General features: G+C 38.6%; 2 protein-coding genes across 2 annotated transcripts in view; one reads left to right on the plus strand and one right to left on the minus strand.

Annotated features, from left to right (window-relative positions):
* Positions 1–10,456, minus strand: part of LOC132172236 (uncharacterized) — a 25,385-nt gene extending 14,929 nt beyond the window's left edge. Inside the window, exons 1-4 of the mRNA XM_059583701.1 lie at positions 10,071–10,456; positions 7,886–7,948; positions 7,706–7,801; positions 6,084–6,131 (exon numbers count right to left, since the gene is read on the minus strand). Of these exons, the coding sequence (XP_059439684.1) occupies positions 6,084–6,131; positions 7,706–7,801; positions 7,886–7,948; positions 10,071–10,388 (525 nt within the window). The 5' untranslated portion in view covers positions 10,389–10,456. The remainder of the gene's footprint in view (positions 1–6,083; positions 6,132–7,705; positions 7,802–7,885; positions 7,949–10,070) is intronic.
* Positions 10,457–11,592: 1,136 nt separating this feature from the next.
* LOC132170423 (uncharacterized) overlaps positions 11,593–21,665 on the plus strand; it is a 14,432-nt gene continuing 4,359 nt past the window's right edge. The window contains exons 1-10 of the mRNA XM_059581409.1: positions 11,593–11,850; positions 13,623–13,675; positions 14,151–14,319; positions 14,405–14,468; positions 14,976–15,055; positions 15,248–15,401; positions 16,872–16,933; positions 17,081–17,143; positions 17,651–17,709; positions 18,034–18,115. Coding sequence (XP_059437392.1) covers positions 11,704–11,850; positions 13,623–13,675; positions 14,151–14,319; positions 14,405–14,468; positions 14,976–15,055; positions 15,248–15,401; positions 16,872–16,933; positions 17,081–17,143; positions 17,651–17,709; positions 18,034–18,115 — 933 coding nt within the window. The 5' untranslated portion in view covers positions 11,593–11,703. The remainder of the gene's footprint in view (positions 11,851–13,622; positions 13,676–14,150; positions 14,320–14,404; positions 14,469–14,975; positions 15,056–15,247; positions 15,402–16,871; positions 16,934–17,080; positions 17,144–17,650; positions 17,710–18,033; positions 18,116–21,665) is intronic.

Genomic DNA, 21,665 nt, shown 5'->3' on the forward strand with positions numbered 1-21,665 from the left:
GGTAAGGAGATGGGGTGTGGCATATCACAGGCGGACAATATGGTTGGAGATTCTACAGAAGAGGTGAGTTCTAGCAATCAGGAGTCTTTTGTCCCAGATTCTATTCAGGAGACACAATTGGAGGTGCAGGAGAAAATTTTTATTATTCAGGCTTGTAAGGAAGTTGGCCTAACTTGTGATGGTGAGGAAGGTAAGCTTGAGGAGACCATAGGGGGGCTTATGGCTGACAACAGAGGCAAAGAAGTGGAGAGGGCAGTGGGCACTCCTATTGTCAAAAAAGGCAAGAGGGAGCTTATTAGTCTGCAGTCCTCTGTAAATTTTCTGGAGCATTCATCAAGGGAAAGAAATAAGGGGAGGGCCAGCCGAGTTAAATCATGAAGCTGAAAATTCTTTCATGGAATGTGAGAGGTTTGAATGAGAGGGATAAAAGGTTGAGGGTTAGAAATTTGCTTAGAAGTTGGAAGGCTGATGTTGTTTGTTTCCAAGAGACTAAGATGGAGTTCTTTTCGTATAATTTAGTGAGGAGCTTATGGGGTTGCCCGTATGTGGAGTGGTGTTTTGTTCCTTCCATTGGGGCTTCGGGGGGTATATTGCTCATGTGGGACAAGAGAGTTGTGGAGAAGGTAGATATAGCGTTGGGAAGGCATGTGGCGGCTTGTTTTTTCAAGAATATTGAGGATGGTTTCGAGTGGGCGTTTGCGGGGGTTTATGGACCTAACAGAGCTATTGCTAGGTGTTTACTTTGGGAGGAATTGGCAGGGATTATGAGTTTGCTGGGACGTCCCGTGGTGTATTGGTGGGGACTTCAATGTCACTCTTTATTCTAGTGAAAGGTCTAGGGGAGCTCATTCTCGGTCGGCTATGAGGAATTTTGGCGAATTCATCTCGGATCAGGGCCTCATGGACCTTCCCTTAGTGGGGGGTATTTCTACTTGGTCAAACAACAATTCTTGGTCTAGGCTTGATCGCTTTCTTGTGACCCCGGAGTGGGAAGTCCGCCATCCGGACTTGCGCCAAAAGAGGTTGCTTCAGGTTTGCTCCGATCATGCTCCTATTATTTTGGATTGTAGCTCTCATGAGGGTGGTAAAAGGCCTTTCAAGTTTGAGAACATGTGGCTTAGAGTGGAGGGATTTGTGGACAAAGTGCGCAGCTGGTGGGACTCGTATCATTTTCAGGGTACGCCGAGGTTCATCCTTTCAAAGAAGTTGCAAGCTCTAAAGTGGGATTTAAGGAGATGGAATACGCAAGATTTTGGCAATGTGGGGGTTCGGATCAAGGATCGTATGGAAGATCTCAAAGCTATAGATAGGGTGGAGGAAGAAAGAGGGTTATCCGCGGAAGAGATTGAGAAGAAAAAGGTGCTCGCTAGGGAGTTAGAAATCTCTCTCCTTCAAGAAGAAATTAGTTGGAGACAAAAATCAAGAATCCGTTGGTTGAAAGAGGGTGACAAGTGTACTAAATTCTTCCATCGGATCGCTAATGCCAACCATAGACAGAACTATATTGAGTCTTTGAACATTCATGGAACTACTACCTCTAATCAAGAGGCTATTAGTATTCATATTACTCGCTTTTATGAGTCTCTTTTCACAGAGACCCTAAGTTGGAGACCAAGGTTGGACAATCTTCAATTTGATAGGTTGGAGGAGGAAGAGTCTTCTAGCCTAGAAGTTTCTTTTGAGGAGAGGGAGGTGTGGGAGGTGGTCAAAAATATGGATAGGGACAAGGCTCCAGGCCCGGATGGTTTTTCTATGGCGTTCTTTCAGGATTGTTGGGAGGTGATCACAAAGGACGTCATGGCTGTTTTTGGGGAGTTCTATGATCGAGGTAAGTTCGAAAAAAGTCTCAATGCTACTTTCATTGCTCTCATTCCGAAGTCGCATGGGACTTCCGATTTGAAGGACTTCCGTCCTATTAGTCTTGTGGGAGGAATTTATAAGATCATTGCGAAGGTCTTAGCCAACAGAATGCGGGGAGTCATGAACCGGGTCATATCCAATCCGCAAAACGCTTTTGTCAAAGGTAGACATATTTTGGATTCGGTGCTTATTGCCAATGAATGCCTGGACAGCCGTCTCAGATCCGGGGATCCCGGCCTCTTGTGTAAGTTGGATATGGAGAAGGCTTACGATCATATGAACTGGAAGTTTCTACTCTATCTATTAAGAAGGTGTGGATTCGGCGACAAATGGTGCTCTTGGATTGAGCATTGCATCTCGTCCGTGCGGTTCTCGGTGTTGATCAATGGTTCGCCCTCCGGGTTCTTTGTGAGCTCGCGTGGGGTTAGACAATGTGACCCTCTATCGCCTTTTTTGTTTATCTTGGTCATGGAGGCTTTTAGTAGGATGATTAATGCCTCCATCAGTAGGGGTTTCATCAATGGGTTCTATGTGGGTGCCAGGGAGCATGAGCGGGTGTCGATCTCCCACCTTCTTTTTGCTGACGATACTTTGGTGTTTTGTGGGGCAGAACCGGAACATGTTAGATTTATTAAAGCTCTCAGTATAGGCTTTGAGGCGGTTTCCGGGCTAAAGATTAATCGGGCCAAGTCTGTTTTGGTCCCAGTCGGAGATTCAGTTGAGACGGATGAGTTGGCCGGCGTCTTGGGTTGTGGCACTAGCTCGCTTCCCTTGAAGTATTTGGGTCTTCCGCTAGGGGCTTCCTTCAAGCAGTTGGCTGTTTGGGATGATATGGTGGAGAAAATTGCTAGAAGGTTGGCCTCGTGGAAGCGTTCTTATTTGTCCAAGGGGGCGAGGCTCACTCTCATCAAGAGTACCTTATCCAACTTGCCCACCTATCTTCTGTCCCTGTTTCCCATCCCTATATCCGTGGCGAACCGTATTGAGAAGATTCAACGGGATTTTTTATGGGGAGGTTTCAAGGATGAACCCAAATTCCATTTGGTCAGTTGGCACGAGGTTTGCTCTCCGATTTCTGAGGGAGGTCTAGGGATTCGGAGCTTGCGCCTCTTCAACCAAGCCCTCTTGGGGAAATGGTTATGGAGATTTGCAAATGAAGAAGAAGCTTGGTGGAGAAGTATCTTGGTGGCTAAGTATGGGGTGGTTTGGGGTGGTTGGCGTTCAAATGTTCCTCGTGGAACGCATGGGGTGGGGCTATGGAAATACATTTGTGGGGTTTGGAGATCGTTTCGGTGCCACTTCAGATTAGTTCCCGGTTTGGGGGGGAAGGTCAAATTTTGGGAGGATTGTTGGTGTGGCGAGACGCCCCTCAAAGATGCTTTTCCGGGCCTTTTTAATATAGCCCGCAACAAGGATGCCTCCATTGCGGATATTCGGGAGTGTGTAAATGGGATGGTGCACTGGAACGTTACTTTTACCCGTAGTATCCATGATTGGGAGGAGTTGGCCTTAGCCTCTTTCTTCTCACTCTTGTATTCGTCTTCGATCCGGGGGGAAGGGGTTGATCGTATGTGGTGGATTCCTTCAAGGAAAGGGAAGTTTGAGGTCCGCACTTTCTACAGGAGGCTTGCCCTTAAGGAGCCTAATCAGTTCCCTTGGAGAAGGATTTGGCGTACTAAGGCTCCTTTGCGAGTGGCGTTTTTTGCTTGGTCGGCCGCTCTTGGGAAATCTCTCACTCTGGATAATGTTTGGAAGAGAGGTATTGTTGTGGTTAATCGTTGTTGCATGTGTGAGGTGGATGGGGAGTCTGTGGATCATCTCTTCCTTCATTGTGGGGTCGCGCGCAAGTTGTGGGAGGTCATCTTCTCTCGCTTTAACTTGAGTTGGGTTATGCCTAGAAGCGTCATGGAGATGTTTGCCAGTTGGTGGGCGGGAGGTAGAACTAGTAGTGCGGTGGTTTGGAAGATGGCTCCCTTGTGTCTTCTATGGTGTCTTTGGAAGGAAAGGAATGCGAGATGCTTCGAGGATTTGTCGAGGAACCTAGAGGATCTTATTCACTTCTTTTTGTACACTTTATTCACATGGACAGCAGGATGGCTTGCTCCTTTAGTGATTGATTTTTCTGATTTTCTCTTTTTGTTCTCTTCTTCTTTCTCCCCTACTTAGTCGCTCTCTTGTATACTTCCTGTGTACTAGGGTTGTGCCCCTCTGCGCTCTTAATGCATTATTACTTATCAAAAAAAAAAAAACCTATTCTGCTAGCTTAGAAATATCAATTAAAACCCTAAAGTTACTCTATAAACAGCCACTTATAACAATTGTAATTTTGAGAATGTTTGCTTAGGTTAATAAGCGTGTTGAACTTTTGAAGCTAAGAAACGAAGTGAGTAGATATAATCATGCTTTTGCTTTCTTTCAAAATGTCAATGTCATGTTTTTTTTTTTTAAGTTGTTTTCAAAGTATATGATGTAATGTTAGCCTTTATTTGGTAGCCCCTTTTATGCATCGTAAACTATATGCTGAAAAAGAGTTTAAATGCAAATGAGTTTATGTGAATGCTTATGCTACGTTATGAACATGTTATAAATACGTTATGATACTTGATGAAAAGTGAACAAAAAGAAAGGAAAGAAAAGGAAATGATTTTATGAAAGAATGAAAGGTTTTAAATACTTTCTTGGCCATATGAAATTATGTGCAATGGTACCGGAGTTAATGGATGGGCAGGGGAAGCCATCTAATATGGTTTGTCGGCAATGGCGTACTCGAGTACACCATTTATCAAGTGATGTTCATATCCTAAATGCGGCTCCACCTGTGGCCCCGAGAATGGAGCCGAGATACTAGCGACCACCAACCCTTACACATAGGGCATAATTGTATGTTGGCCACTCAAAAAATTAAGGAAATAAAAGATTTATGATGATAAATGTTTCAATAGTATATTTGATGTTTTGAAACTTCAAATTATTTCCAGCTTTATTTATTGTATGTTGTATCTACTTAATGAGTATTCGACTCGCCCTTTATTTTTATGTTTTAAAATAACCCAGATGACATCATGGATGGATCTACAAGCCAAGAAAACTAGAGAAAGAAGCCCCCACAAAGAAAAAGAATTGAATAAGTGCACCTAGCACATTAGTTTGTTTTGTTCCAGCATAGTTTTTATGTTAGACTAAGGGTTTAAAGGTTAAGTTTTTACAAAAAGAGTTGTAATAATGGTAATACGATGATTTAAGTTTAAATTGTTGTGAGAGGTTTGGTTTTTCTTTTATTTTTGTTTATGGAATTCTTATATCCTTACGTTTTTGATTGAGTGATGGGTAATATCATCTTCCTACGAGAAGGGGGTGTTGCAACTTAACCCCCATTTCAGTTCAAATATTTCTATGCATTAGACCTCACTTGTTGAGGGGGAATGTATAACTAGTAGAAGTCTAAAACTATATGATCCACTCTATAACTAGTAGAGGTTTAAAACTATGTATCTACTTAATAAACAATGTTACCAGCTAATAACTAGGGTAAAAGGAAGATGGAAGAATGGAAAAAGGATAAACTAAGAACACAAACTTTGTATAAGAAATAAGAAGTTTTGCTGATGTGGGCAAAACTTATGAAGAGAATGATGTGGGCAACAAGAAGTTCAAGAAATAAAGATGGAGAGGAATCTCAATATGGTCTACTTTCAATGTAAAGCCTAACTGATAACCTTCAAGTATGATACCTATTGAGTCTCATCTTTTTTGTTTCCATGGAAAGAGAAACAAAGAGGGGAATTACATCTTATTACAGTCATAGTAGTCATTAATTGCAAATATGTTCCTATCATCCCAAGACTCAGGTTATGTAGTGGGACCTGAACAAGCAGATTCACTAAATAGTATATAATCATTAATCATAATACCAATATTAAGAACTTTTAAGCCAACCTTACATGGGAAGTTTCCTCCGGTCTGTTAAGTCCCATTTTCTACTACCAAAGCAGTTGGCATAAACCTACCAAATTCCGAAGACATGTCTATGACAGACTAGCACAACCTTATCACTTAATTACCCAAAATAGAACAGAAGATTGCTAACAATATAACCTCAAGAAATGAAATTACACTTTAAAACATGAGAAAATTAAGAAGGTACAAACAGCAAGCAAGGATCTAGTTTTTCTTTAGATAGGCAGCAAGCACAAATTTAGAATAACTCCCAAAGTGGAGATTACCATGTGTATAACAAAATGTTCATCCAAACCTTCTCGCGGAAGACATCTCTGCATTTAAACCAAACCAAATGGGGAGTTAGTGCTGTCTCAGACTCAGCCAATTATAATCACACTTTTTTTTTTTTTTTTTTTGATAAGTGCCAATTATAATCACACTTTGGAGGCAAAGAAGTTGAAGAATGGGACATTGGTATAACTTTTTTGATTAGCATAATAAAAATTAATCTTAAACTTTCAGATGCATATGAATCTTTGTCGCCATGGGTGTAAATGGGCAAATATGAAAGAAAAAAAAAATTGAACTTCTCCTACCACAAATTTTTCTTTTTAGAAAAATAATATAGTTTTGATAAAAGTTTGTTGTGATTAATCCCATAAAACAAAAAGTTCGATAAACAAGCATTAGAAAAACGCGGAGGGGCGCAACCCCAATAAACATAAATTATACAAGAGAAATCCCCTATTAGGAAGAAAAAAAGAAAAAAAAAAAAGAAATTCACCACTATGGCGTTCCTCTTCCTTAGGTTATCCAAAGTCAAGATTTTTCCTAATGATGCCGTTCACACAAAGAATGCCACTCTCAAAAAAGCCTTAACTCTTCAAATACTCTTCCAAGAAAAGAGGAACTAGCAGGAATGGATAACACCTAATAATAGGACCTCACTTTAAGCTCTCTCCTTTCGGAAGGAATCCAACATATTCTTTTTTTTTTTCTTTTTTTTTTTTCTTATGTCTTTAAGTAATGAAGTTTATATTATTAAAAAGTATAAGGCGTCTCTAAGTACACATACAATATACACAAGAGGCTCCAAACGAGCAAGAAACCCAAACGATACAGCAAGACCACCCACAAAACCACACACCTAACAAGCCCTCAAAACCAAAACCCAATACAACAAGCAGGAATCCAACATATTCTATCATCACCTCCTTACCTCAAGCTGACAGAATACAACAGCTCAAAGAAAGAAGGGATCAAGTCCACCTCCCACACATTGGTATGTTAAAAAAAATATTCCATCAAAGATTTCCATTTCGGGACTGCATATGTTCTGCCACCTACGCAAACTTATATAACGTGCAAACTAAACAAGTCCGGAAAAGAAATCATTCCAAAACCTGACATTGGACCTAACTCCACCCCATATCTAACAAATCTTGAGAAAACTCCCTCACACCCTCCTTATATATTTCCACTCCCACTCTGAAAAAGGGGGGGGGGGGGCGCAGCGTGGGTGAGGGCACACCAACCTCCCCCCATAGCATAACGTTGTTAACCATTTTTCTAGAAGGGCCCAGTTAAGCTAAGTCAGGTTTCGTACCCCTAAACCCCCTGCTTTCATTGGAGTGCAAAAACTCATCACCAATTCCAGACTATAAAAAATCTTTCTAAAGTTTTTCAAGCCTATTTAGCCAGGCCTACAGGAATAGGTTAAATTGATTTTCTTGATTAACGTTATTTTCTTTCAAAATTAGCCTTATACCTGATTCTCCAAAATGTTTTGAGTGCCACAAAAGTTTCTTTTTCTATAAACTTTTCTATTATATATATATTCTTAACATGACAATTCATAAATATCTTTCAAACCTTTGGCATGATCCTTGTGTAAAGAACTACTTACTGCTTTCACCGAGGAAATAATGAACTCCCTCCCAGGGGGGCTCAAAACATTGGATGGCAACCTTATTTTATAGAAGTCATCTCCTTTCAGTACATTCTGCAAGAATAGTATCAGCATCTTAGCAGATTATAGAATGCTAATTTATCAAGAACCAAATAAGTTTAGGGAAAAAAAGATTACTTGAAACTTCTCCTTCTCCAACTCAGTAAAATCATTCCTCGAAAAACGCAGCTTTGTTAGAGTCTGTTACAAGTAAAACTGCAAGTCAGTCCAGCAGTCTATGCGCTATTTCCAAGTAATAATGACAAATTTAGAGCCTGAGAGTGTGTAAGAATAGAGCAAATGTTCACACCTAATTATATATTTAATTGCAAAGAAAGTCACTTGAAAACCCATCAAGTTTTAACTTTAGACAATAAATCCTCAAATTCTTCATCTGGTTGTAGATATGATAAAAAATAGGGAAGAAAGGTAAGTGGCCATATTGTATCTACTTGACTTCTAAAGAATTGGTGAAAGTAAGAAAATCCACTACCCTAACCCAGACAACACAAAACTAGTTTTCTTAGTTGAGGTAAGTCTTTTCAGTTTCTATGATACAAAGAAAGCTTAGGTAGCACTAACGGTTAGAAAACTTGGATGAAAAACTCATGGAATGACCTATCTCGAATTCGCAAACACTCCTGCATTAAAAATCCAAAACTAAAAAGTGAGGGAGTGATTTCAAATCACATGTTTACTTGGGGAGTTATCATACATTTACCCTTTTTCTTTTTCTTAAAATAAAATAAAAAATAAATAAATAAACCTGATTTCTAAACGGGTCAACCGGGTTGATCCGACATTGACCCATTTAATAAACGGTCAAGTGGGTTGACCCGTTTATGACCTAAACCCATTTATGCCAAATCCTAACCTTCTAATTTTGTGTCAGGCTTGTAGATTGTGTCAAAAATTGCCAACCCTAGAATCCAATGAAAGAATTCATTCATCATTTTGCTGGACAACTTGATTAGTTTGACTCAACTCAGCAAGTTCAAATTGTACGTCAACACTATCAGTGTTTCTCTGACATCGTGGAGCCATCAAACAAACCTCATAACTTTCTGTCAAACACCACAGCAAGAAAACTTGCTCTAATACCAATTTGATGCAGGTTGAGACCTGCGAAGGATGGTCGAACCCAAAAGAATTCAACCAAAGGAAAGGGGTAGTCCTAGGATGCCACTCAACTAAGGGCGGCGAACGTCACTTAACGCTACTAATCGCGGATGCCACTCAACGTGACCAAGCCACATACTTGATTATTAGGAGGAATCACTCAACTCCCAAAGCAAGAACACTTGCCAATAATTTTTTTTAATCAAAATCACTCTATTGAGTTTCTGTCATTTTTCATTGATATTTATAGGTAGTACAATGCATAACCAGTTCAAACTTACAATAAAGGGTAGACAACTTCCAACTAAAACAACTTAATGAGCAGAAAACAACCAACAAGATTCTATAAATTACTTTGACTATATTAAAGACAACTTACTAGTCACCTGGACACTTAAACTAAATGACACATGGTGTCCACATGGCTGCCACATCAGCTAGGTTATACCCCTACATCACAACATGATTTCTCGGCAAACTCCCATTATGCTTAGTTTTTCGAAACAAACCAAGCTACAACTAATGAGAACTGCACCTCCATCAAAAAAGTTTGCAACCAATCATTTCAACAGAGAGGGGAGGATGCAACAGCAAGCTATGAAAGTCAGATAACCACAGAGTATACATACAATTTTCCTATTCTGGTGAAAACTCCAAAGGAATATCCTTTGTGGAAATGTGACTTAATAACATCACACCAATACTGGTCGGCATTACTCTTTCACATGAGTTCAAATTCCCTTAACATTTTCTTGTTCCTCGAAGTAAATTAACCATATGAGCCAAGCACGTGTTTTTTTTCCACAGACAAGTTATAAGCCACGGATGCAAATGATCCTAGTGATAACCAATTTCAATTTTCTTCTACCAACAGGACACTGAGCAAAGCATTCTGTGTAAACTCTCAGGTCTTTCATCTTTTATTCAAATATTCCAGAAACATTCACCACTAACGCAGAATGACCAACTCCTCGACACAAGTTTACGATATCGTGCTTCAGCAAAACATTTAACAGTAGAAACTTTAAAAGCAAACAAAAAAATTCAAACTCAAACAAAAAAATTTAACCCATTAACAAATCCAGCGCAAACTCTCAAACTCCAATACCTATCTCTTCCATCTCCTTCCACACAAAAAAGTCACCGCAAAATTTCAACAGAGCCAAAAGGAACAAAAACCAGGAGCAAGACCCAAGAAACTAACCTGGCCGCCATGGTTCCAAGTCTTGAGGCGAGCAGTGAAGGTCCCAGCAGGCGAGAACTCGGAGTCTCCAAAGGCGTGCTCGAGTGAGAACTGGATCTTGGAGTCCTGGTCCGAGTCCGAATACCTCTTCCGGGTGGTCGTCGCCGTTGAAGGAGGTGGGGATGATCGGGTTTGCGCGACAGCAGGGGACTTAGGGTGCCCTTGCACTCCTCCTTCCAGACCGAACTCCTCGTCGTCGATGAGGAGTTCATCGGATCGGAAGGCTAGAGATGAAGAGAACAGAAGAGAGAGTGTCAAAAGCGAATGCAACAGAGACATCGTCGTTCTCGTCCTCCCACACACACACACACACAGTGGGGCTGGCTTTGGAAAGTCTCTTTTCTCTTTTCTTTTTCTTGGCTTTTTTTTTTTTTTTATCGTCCTAGTAAGTTGCGTTCGTGTTAGAAATCTCGTCCTAATAAATTGAGAAATGCTAGAAGAATTGAATCACCATATTTTTGTGTTATCCAAATATGATGCAGTTTTTAAAATTACCAATAAATTAAAATTTAATAATCATTATCTCAAATTCAATAGTAATTTTAAAATTTACAATACAAAAAAGACAAGACTAGCATTACTCTAATAAATTACTTTCGTCTTAAAAACCGACTCACAAGTAGGTAATGCTCTACAGTTGAGAATAACCCTGTCAAACAAGGATTCGGATCCCCTCAAATTTTTTGAAAGTATCTCGAACTTAAAAATCTTGACAATTTATTATATCTAAGTATTCAAAACATGCCAATTGTTTGTTGTGTTATCTATGAAAAATGAAGGTATATGTATATGTTCAAGAAGATAGTATTGTGTTTATGGCTGTTTTAAATTCGTATTTTAAAGATACCCATGAAGTTTGTAGTTGTTTTGAGATAACCCATTACCTAAATTTCCTAAAAACTTTGGGGGCTCAACTTCTGTCAGTTTTTCTCCATTCTTTACCATATTATAGCAATTTTAATCCAAAAATTACCAATGATTCAGAGTAAGAGGCATAATGGCACTAATTAAATCCTAAGTTGTTATTTGTTCTAAAGTGAACAATATGCTAGGGAGAAATTCACTTGGGGAGTCAACAAATAGTATAGTAATATACACATTTAGATACAGTATAGTCTAAAAACTTAAGATAATGAATTTGGATTACTTAAGTATATTAACTACTAATTTTCTTTATATTATATTAATGTGGAACACAATACTTACGAGTCCACTCACAACAAATCTCTACATCACTTGTAAATTTCTTTCACATTTATCAAACTCCCCAAGTGAAAATGTATATTGCTAACTCCCCTCAAGTGATTTTTGAAAAAAGCCAACCCGATCCGATTCAAACTGACCCGATCCAGCCGAGTCGGTCCACACTCACCCTGTTGCGGAAATACCAAACTTGACATTCACTAGTGATCACTGCCCCGTTATTTTCTCAAGTAAATACGTGAAACTACAGGGGCAAATAAAAAACGCCAAGCACCATCGTAATCTACCGGAAGCTGGAGCATTTTCCCAAAAGGAAACCCTAAATAATCCCGCTCTGAGACTCTGGAAGACAGAGTTTTAGAGAGAGAGAGCGAAAAAGCGAGAGGAAGCCATGGATGCGATAAGGAAGCAGCTGGACGTGCTGATGGGGGCGAACCGTAATGGCGACGTCCGGGAGGTGAACCGCAAGTACTACGATCGCGACGTTTGCCGCCTCTACCTCGTCGGCCTTTGCCCTCACGAGCTCTTCCAACTCACGGTAATTCTACTATTTGGGAAGCAGACTATTTGGTTCATGATAAAAAATTTTAGGAAAATTAAGGTTTTAATCTTCATGTATCATTTTTTTTTAATGAATAATAATAATATTATTGAAAGAAAAGGCAAAGCCCTAACATACGAAAAGTATACAAGAGAGCTGAATACCCTAAAGACTACTACAATCTAAAAACAAATACAATCTTCTAGATTATCTGAGTCAAAATTAGGAACATTTACAATAACCCAATCCAAAAGAGATCTTAGAAAGAAGGATTTTTGAAAAAGCACATCGGACTCGCTATCCTCAAAGAGGTGTCGATTCTTTTCTCTCAAAACGTTCTACATTAAGAGAGCAGGAATAAATTTTCAAATTGCCTCTGTGGGGTGATCCCTCCCTTGAAATTTCCAACAATGAAGTAGCTCTAGGATGTTACTAGGCATCACCCAAGAAACCCAGAATATATTAAGAATCAAGTGTCAAAGATCAGTAGTATACTCGTAGTGGATGAGAAGGTGGGTAATAGTTTCTTCATTCTTTTTGCAAAGGCAACACTAGTTTAGCTAGAGAGAAACCCTGCCTACTAAGGTTATCCACCGTGAGGATTCTACCCTTTGCAACCGTCCATAAGAAGAAAGCAATGTGAGGAGGGGCCTTAACCTTCCAAATACTTTCTCAAGGTAATGAACTATGCTCACCTGACTATAACATTTTATAATAGCTCTTCATTGCAAGACCATGGTTGCTAGATGGTCTCCACAACATACTATCCACTTCTTCGTGGATGAGTTTATGAGGAGTATAATAGATTGAGAAAGGAGTCAAGAGATTCCAGTTCCCAATCATGGGTTGCCCTAATGAAGCTTGGATTCCAGTGGATAGGGTAAGAGCCCCTTCTCCGCACAACACGTCATGCCATAAGTGAATGCTGGGGAACCATCCCCAACTTTGTAGGAACCTAACTAGGAAAAAGATCAACGGTTTCGATTATTCCTTCAAGGACTCACCCTGTAAGGTCCTAGTGCTTCCTCTAAACACCAATCCCCTCTCTAGATCTTGTACTTCATATCAATCACTTGTCTCCATAAGAATTTTCCTCATGCCCAAATCTCTAAAGCCATCTACTAAGGAGAGCTTTGTTGAACAACATGAGATTTTTTATACCAAACCCCCCTCTAGGAATAGGGGAGCAAACAGTGTTCCAATTTACCAAGTGCATTTTGGGTTCTCCGCCTAGACCATCCCAAAAAAAATCTCTCTAAGGCGCTTCAATCTCCTATCTATGCCTGCTGGTAAAGGGAAGAGAGATAAGAAGTATGTAGGAGGACTGGATAGCATACTCTTGGCGAGAGTAAGACGCCCCCCCCCCCCAAAAAAAAAAAACAAAGTAGATGCCAACCTTTTTTCCATTTTCTTGACTACTCTGTCCCAAATGGCTTTTGGTACTGGTATTCATAAAATGATTCAGAAGGAATTCCTTACCCTTCTCTCTTTCTCCCCCTCTTTTATGGGAATGTGGTTCTTTCATCTGTAAATTTGAAATCAAATAACAACGTAGTTATTAAGGTATTAAGGTATTAATGCATGTGCACTCTCTTTTTATTACTTATCAAAAAAAAAGTTATTAAGGTATTAATGCATGTGCATTCTCTTTTATCAAGGAGTATTGTATGCTTGCTGTTTGTGAAATTATTTTCTTCATAGATAATTAATTAGATCTCTTATAATTCTCTAAATCATTCCTTTTTTTTTTTTTTTTTAATTTGTTTCAGAAAATGGATATGGGTCCCTGCCCAAAGGTCCACTCCTTGCAGCTGAGGAAAGAGTATCTTTATTGCTTTTATGGAAAGTTATACAGTTATACATTTTACTGTTTCTTTTGTCATTAAAATGCCCAACATAAAGTCGGTGTCAAGGCGCTGGACATGGAAAATGATAAATCAATTTTATAGTTTTAATACAAGCCACCTGCATGATTTAGTGGTCTGTATGGTTTTTCATTATTTTTTATTTATCTTCTTGAAGAATCCAGTTATTCATTTCTTTTGTGCCCTATCTCCTTTCCTGAGGAACATGTCCTTGGTGATTTGGCATTGTTTCATTTACCATGGAATCTTGCTATGCATTAAGGCTTAAGCCTGAAAAGCTCATACATAATGGTTAAAACTACCCTGACATTGCGAGAACTAGTTACTTAAATTAGCAATTCAAAGAGTATTTTTATAAGTGAATGTTATGCAATGGCATATACGTGTTGGAAACTTTAAATTTTGTCTCTAGTTCTGCTTAACTCTTTCTAGATATGAGGAAGCCAAAGCAAAAGGGACTGAAAACTATGATAGAGACTTGGAGGATGTTATAGATAGGCTCATTCTTGAGTGTGATAGGAAGATTACTAGAGCTCTTAGGCGCCTTGAGGCCGAGGATGCGAAGGCTGCTATTGCAATTTCTGTCTCTGAGGTTACACAGGTGATGGTTGACTCTTTCATTCCATATCCTATAATTTTCATCCAGCGAATTTATGACTCACAAATTTTTGGCTGTTGAAATTTAGACACCTGAGGTACTTGAGCTATCCAAGCATATCAAAGAGAAGTTGAAAGAAGCTGATCAACACGGTAATGTATATAGTAATTAGCATATAACCTCCGTTGTCCCATCCCTTTTTCCTTGTGTAGATGTTGAATTTTTTTATGTTAATTGTTAAGTTTCTCCATGTACTGATTTATGTGGTTTCCTCGTTAGAGAAAGTTAGCTTTATAATTTTTTCAAACTCACTTACTTATCAAAATTTTTTTTTTCAAACTCAACTGCTTATCTTTCTATCTTGTATTTGTACATGTCCACATGTCCACTAGGCAATTCTGGTTCGTGGACAAAATGGCATCTCCTTTCCACTTAAACAAGTGGTGTAGAGCGTGAGGTTATTAGATCAATTTCTTACGGGAGAATTGGTTGTATTTACCCGTTAAAAGAAAAGTTGTTCAAACTTCATTTTGTGTGGTTGATATATGTATAGAGTTCGGTTTGTAAGTTTACAAACTGTGGAAATGTTTGTTACATGCACCATAGGTTGGCTTAAATCTTTAAATAACTGATAAAAAAAATTGATGTAAAATTTGCAGATCTTGAAGGCAAAACAGATCTTAAGATTCGAGCTATGGAGGTAGTAGAAGAACTGAGAACCAAAAGAGCAGACAAACAGGTGATGATTGCTTTTTGAGACAAATTTTGATTTGTCAATGCTGCGATTGTTGTTGTTATGTTGTTTTGGTGTATTCTTCTTTGATGTTGACCCATCACTAGAGGTTCCATTACTTTCTTTGTTTTTCTTTTTTCTTCTGGACTTATATTCTAACTTTCAAAAAATGTTCCTTTCTTCTGATTCTGGCGACAGTCCATGCTTCTTTTGGATGCATTCAATAAGGATAGGGCATCTTTGCCTCAACCCCTGCCAAATCCACCACCTTTGGCACCCTTACCTGTAATTACTCCTGATCCTCGTACGCAGGAAATGATAAATGAAAAGTTGAAGAAAGCGGAGGATCTTGGTAAGTTAGTTATCTCAAATTTATTGGGTTATTGTAGGAATTTGAATCTTAAGCTGCCTTATATGTGTTCTACACTAGCTTTGCAATTGTTTGTGGCAATCTTTAGTGTATATTTTCATGGTTTAACATTTTAGATACATTGTTCCTTTTTAGTAATTCCTCTGAACCCTAAGAGGTTGGTTCAATTGGTACGGGCCTTGGTCTTGGTGTCATTTGCTGTAGGTCTAAGGTTTGAATCCCCTTGAGTGCAAACAATTCCTTGGGGTTGGCCCGCATACCCGATCCATGTGGAGGGGGCGTTTTGCACGGATTTTGAGGTTTACCTGACATGAGTGGGAATACGAAGTGTCCCTGCCTTTAGAGGGGTTCCTCATCATAATAATAATAAAAAAAACTAATTCCTCTGCCTTGGTTCATATGCTGTTTTGTTAAAAGAAAAGGCACATTTTATTTACTCCTTAATTTTTGGTGGTAAGTAGCTTTAGTTTGTGTTTCTACAAGGATTTCAATAACTACTGCTATTGATCTCATATTTTGTTTTGTTGGGGTGGGTTAGTGTATGCAAACCAGTATTTGTTTGTTAATTGGTTTCTATATTTCATTTTTTGGTTTTTTTTTTTTTTTGATAGGTTTCTATATTTCATTTTTTACTCGATCTTTTTGTGTATCTGTTGATACTTGTTATTTCAAGGTGTTGTACAGGAATTCAAACTTACTGTGGTTAAGATGTTGTGGTTGTATAACTATGAATTATTTGGGGAAATATGTACCTGACCTGACCATGTACAACTGAACAAAATCCTTATTATCCCAGATAGGCAAAGAACTTTTCACTGAGTGTGGCAAGTCCTGTTTTTTGCCATTTTTTAGGAAGACCTCTCCTTTTCTTTGCCATCTCTCTCTCTCTCTCTCTCTCTGTGTTTTTTAGAGGGAGGTCTCTTGTAGTATATGTTTTTCTTACAATAGTATAGGTTTGGTTTAAGCAAATGTTTTTCTTACAATAGTATAGGTTTATTCCAATAAGTACTAGCTCAAATGGCATCTCCTCACATGATAAGAACAAGGTGGAGGTGGAGGGTGGAGTCTTTGGGTTCAAGACCCACTGGGTGCATGTTTAACTTATCAATAAAAAAAAATGTAGCCTGTGCTCACAATTTATCATAACATTTAACTTAATTTGACACAGCCTTTAATTTCATTGTATCTATATAACCAAGAATATGTAGGAATGTAGAGTTGGATCTGGGTGCGCTTTGCTCTTTTAATGATAATTTGAAAAAAAGGAATGTAGGGTTGGCATGAGTTGGTACGAGACTTCTTAAGGTTGAATTGAGAATCTTTATGATGTTATATAGATTTTAGCTTGAAATAAATGTGACTGAACAATGCTTTATTTGTACAATTTCAAAATCTATTATAGTTTTAGGACTCAGTTTGTGGATAATTCTTGAAGGCTTGTAACTTTTTCAGGTGAGCAGGGTTTGGTTGAAGAGGCACAGAAGGCATTGGAAGAGGCTGAAGCACTTAAGAAGGTTCTTCTTCTATGTTTATTGGGCTTGTTTAATGAGGAAGTCATCGGGTTGATTTTATATAATTGTGCTGTTCTGAAATCTTTTTATCTTCCATTATCTTCTTTTCTTTTGTTTCCTATTTTAATAGTTTTGTTATTGCTGTCTCAGCTACCTGCCCGGCAGGAGCCTGCTCTAGATTCCTCCAAGTACACTGCTGCTGATGTGCGCATTGTAAGTCCTTTTTACCTTGGCTTATTTTGCTATTTGTCAATATAAATGTCATGTTAGTAGTGTAGAAAACCAGAGCTGAACTGCATATTAAGAGCTTAAGTCAAAATTTAGCCAAATGCCATATTATACCTACATTGTCCTAGGAACAAGTTAATGCCTCAAAACGGTGCCATCATGGGTGTGTTTTAGATGTGTTTTTGATACACTTAAGAGGTGCCAGACATGCATGTTTAGAAAAATAAAATTGACTCTTGATTTAAATGATTGTTACTGTTTAACACTTTCTTATTTTGCTCTCTTTCTGTAAAATTATTCAAAGCAAATGAAGAAACCATGTTAGGCGTGTGTTGTTAGACATACTCTAGGAATTCAATGTAAAAGTAATACATACACTTAAAGCTCGGTTGGACAGTTGGCAAACCAGTAGTGTCTTGCTTCCATGTTTCAAAGTCCTTCTACGCTTGATTATCAGTAATCCTAATGTTGTCAATCCTGTTGTTATTTCAGACTGATCAGAAGTTACGTGTTTGTGACATTTGTGGAGCATTTTTGAGTGTTTATGACAGGTAATATTTGATCTTCTGTTTCTTAACTCTTACTACATTTTCTTAGCTTTTCTTAGGGAAACATAGAGTTAGTATTTGGGGATTCAAATTCAGCTTTTGACCCGACAATTATACCTCCTTGTCACCAGCAGGCTCTTGGGCCCAGTTTTACGAGGATTACTTTTGCAGCTAAAGAATGTGCGTCTTTTTCTGTTTTATGCTTGTAGATCATGCTATTATTAGCTAGAAAATTATCGGACAGCTGTGCTGTAATGTATGTGTTCTGTCAAAGCATTCGGATATTTCAAATGTGCGAACCATTTTGATTTTTCTTGCTTTTTTCAGTGACCGCCGTTTAGCTGATCATTTTGGAGGGAAGCTTCATTTAGGCTATATGCAAATCCGTGAGAAGTTACAAGAGCTTCAGGTAAACATATTATGATACCTTATTATTATTATTTTGACTTAGGTTGGTTCCTTATGCGTGGTAACATTAATACATTGGGCAACTGAGCAGGAAAAAATTGTTATTGGCTACTAAGATCATCTTACTTCTTCCAGTATCCTACTGCCTACTGAATTTAGCTGAATTTAGCTAATTACTCAAGTATATATTCATTTATTTTTGTTGGCAAAATAAATGTCAAAAACATATAATCAAACTGACGCTTTAATGCTCAATGTGATATCTATTGTTTTACCTATCATGTCTTTTGGAATGTCCTTATGTCGGTATTCTGAATATGTTGGTTCAGGTGCTGGTATAATGTTTGACATTCTTCTATAGGGATTCTGAGTTAGTATTCGATCTGTGAGTTTTTCTAACCTCGGAGAAGGATTTTTTTAACATTTTTCTGATATCTTTCTTCATTATCATGTAGTTTTTAGTCTCTTGAGCATGAATAATTCCCCGAAGAAGAAATGGCTCGAGTACAATGCAGATTATACTTCATTATGCATCCAATGTCCCATGACGTGTGGCGAATGTGCTTCTTGTGTTTCCCTATGTTTAGAGTTAATTTCAAACACTAGGAAATATTGGATACAGCCCAACACCCAGGGGTTCAAAACAAAAACTAAAAACATGGGTTTGCTACAACACGCGCGCGCACACACACACACACACAAATATATCAAGACAATGTGTAATTTAACGGTGGTATTGGTACTAAGCTGGTTGGGTGTAGGCACGTTTAGGTGCGTGTTGACATCTTCTATTATTTGTGTGAGCTCAATGGTGTTGGTTTGGTTAGCCTTTTGTTTTGGTTGTCTATGATGGGTTTATTGAGTTGGTTTTGTGTAGAGGTTTAAGCCTTTTTGTGCTCTTGGTAGCATAGGGGTGTTTAGTTCTTCGCTAGCTGAAAGGAGCGGTGGGGTTTCCCGAGCAGTATTGTTGGGTAAGCTGGGTGTTGTTTGGCTGTCAAACCCATAGGAGTTGGTTCGAAGGGGCAGAGGTGACCAAGTTTCTCAAATCGTCAAGGGATGGAATCTAGGTGTTCATTGCTCAGAGATGCTCTAATGTTCCATTTGGTTGGTTTTTGGTTTTTGGTTTTTGGAGGTGCCATATATTATGGGGGTGTTCCATGATTTTCATACTAGTAGTAAGTTTGAAAAAAGTCTTAATGCCACTTTCATTGCTATCATTCTGAATAAATCTGGGGCTACTGATCTTGGACTTTTGACCTATTAGTCTTTAGAGTGGAGTTTACAAGATTATTGCTGAAGTTTTAGCAAATAGGTTGAGAATGGTTGTCGAGAAGATTATTTCGAGGCCACAGACTTTTTTGCAATCGTTAATGTGGGCTTTCTTTCAGGCCTTTATGTGGGGTCTAGGCATGTTGGTGTGGTTACCATGTGAACCTTTTGTTTGCAAATGACACTTAATTTTTTGTGGGGGCCAATCATGACCACCTACGCTATCTGTGTGCCTTATTTTTATGCTTGGAAGCTGTTTTTGGTTTGAAAATTAATCTAGCTAAGTCGAAATTGGTTCTTGTGGGTAATGTCAATAATGTGGATGTTTTGGTTGGTATTCTGGCCTGTGGGGTTTCTTCATTGACTTTAAAAGTATATTGGTCTTTTTTTGGGAGCCTTTTATAAGGCCAAACCTAGTTGGGATGGTATTATTGAGAAGAGATAGTGTTAGTTGTCTAGTTGGAAAATAATGTACTTTTCTTAAGAGTGGTAAGGTTGCTTTAATCAAGAGCACTCTTTCCAATTTGCCTATGCATTTAATGTCTCTTTTCCATCTCCCTGTTGGTGTTGCAAACCTTATAGAGAAGCTACAACGAGATTTCTTATGGGGTGGGCTAGGTGAAGAGTTCAAATTTCACTTGGTAAGTTGGTCTAAGGTTTATTCTCCGATCTTTGAGGGAGGGTTGGGGGTCTGGAACTTGCTAGTGTTCAATTGTGCGCTTTTGGAAAAATGGGTATGGTGATATATGCATGAGACAGGCTCGGGGGAGAGTTGGGGTGGATTCTAAATATGTAGCTCGTGTGGTGGGTGGTGTTCTAATGAGTTTCTTTGGTCTTATGGTGTGAGATTATGGAAAAATATTAGGAGTGGTGCTGGCATGTTTTCTAGTCATACCAGAGTTGAGGTAAGGAATAGCTCCAATATTAGATTCTGGCATGACATGTGGTGTAGGGATCAGACCCTTAAAGAAGGTTTTCCAGATTTAATGGTATTGCTTGCATTAAGGATGCTTTCAAAGCAATTCATTTGGAGTTTTCTAGTGGTTCCCATATGTGGCACATAAGCTTTATTAGAGCGATTCATGATTGGGAGGTAGATTTCTTTGCTTTTTTTTCAATTTATTGTATTCCTTTGAAAGCTTCTTTCTTTGCTTCGTCGACTACCCTAGGAAAGATTCTTACCATGGATAACCTAGGGATATGCGGCTTATCATTGTGGTTGATTGGTGCTATATGTGTTAGAGAAGTGAGGAGTCTGTGGATCATCTTCATCTCCATTGTGAGGTTGCTTGTGCCTTCTGGAGTGCTATCTTCAATTGTGTTGGGGGCTGTCTTGGGTCATGTCTAGATGAGTAGTAGACTTGTTTGCGTGTTGGAGGAGGTTATTTGGTAAGCCCTCACAGTGCAACTGTGTTGAAGATTCTGTATGTAGTTATTGAGTGGTGTTACATTGAATGCAACTCATAGATATGTACGCATGCGTATGTATATGTATGTGTATATTTATATTAGAATACTGGCTTTTGCAAAATAACAGATGTGGAAGCCATTGGAAGAAAGTTCAATAGCCCGAGGCTCCCTAAGCATTGGAGAAAGGTGATATTAACCTTGATCCAGAAGCATTGCTGTAGAGGAAGGGTCTTGTTATCTAGGTTTTGAGGCTTTCGGATAACATTACATAATATTTGCAATCAGCATTTTAGGTGATGACATGGTTAACTAAAGAGAAGGGGACAAGCAGTTGTGGATTTCTGTTGTTGATGGTGTTCTGTTTATGTTGATGTATTTTGTTTCCGTTTTTCCTCTTCAATCCACTGGTATTACTAGGTTTAAGAATGGGGATTGCTGCCCTCAAACCCCACACACTCTTCTTTCTTCTCGCCATGTGTTGAATGCTGACCTTCCCCTTTGAAGGGGGAGAGTTACCTTTTCACTTTATAGGCCGGTGGTTGGTCCAGTCGTGCTACATTATCATGGTAATGTATTGTTCTAAGTGCAACTTTCTTTTAATGATGCTGGATAATTGGTGTAATGATGCTGGTCATTGGTGTAATGATGCTGGATAATTGGTTATTGGTTTTATGTTGTTTAAAGTGCCATTTTCTTTTAGAATTTGTTAGAGAAAATGAATGTACTTAATTTGGAGAATGGAACTTTTTCTAAGGATTTGATTTGGGTCTAATTTGCTTCATGGTTTAGTATGAGCATACACTTATTGGATCAAGTTTTGATATGCCATTGACTTGTAGAGTTTTTGACTGAAAGGGAGATTAAATTTCTTT

Source organism: Corylus avellana, chromosome ca2 (genome assembly GCF_901000735.1).
Source record: "Corylus avellana chromosome ca2, CavTom2PMs-1.0".
In the NCBI taxonomy this organism is placed as follows: domain Eukaryota; kingdom Viridiplantae; phylum Streptophyta; class Magnoliopsida; order Fagales; family Betulaceae; genus Corylus; species Corylus avellana.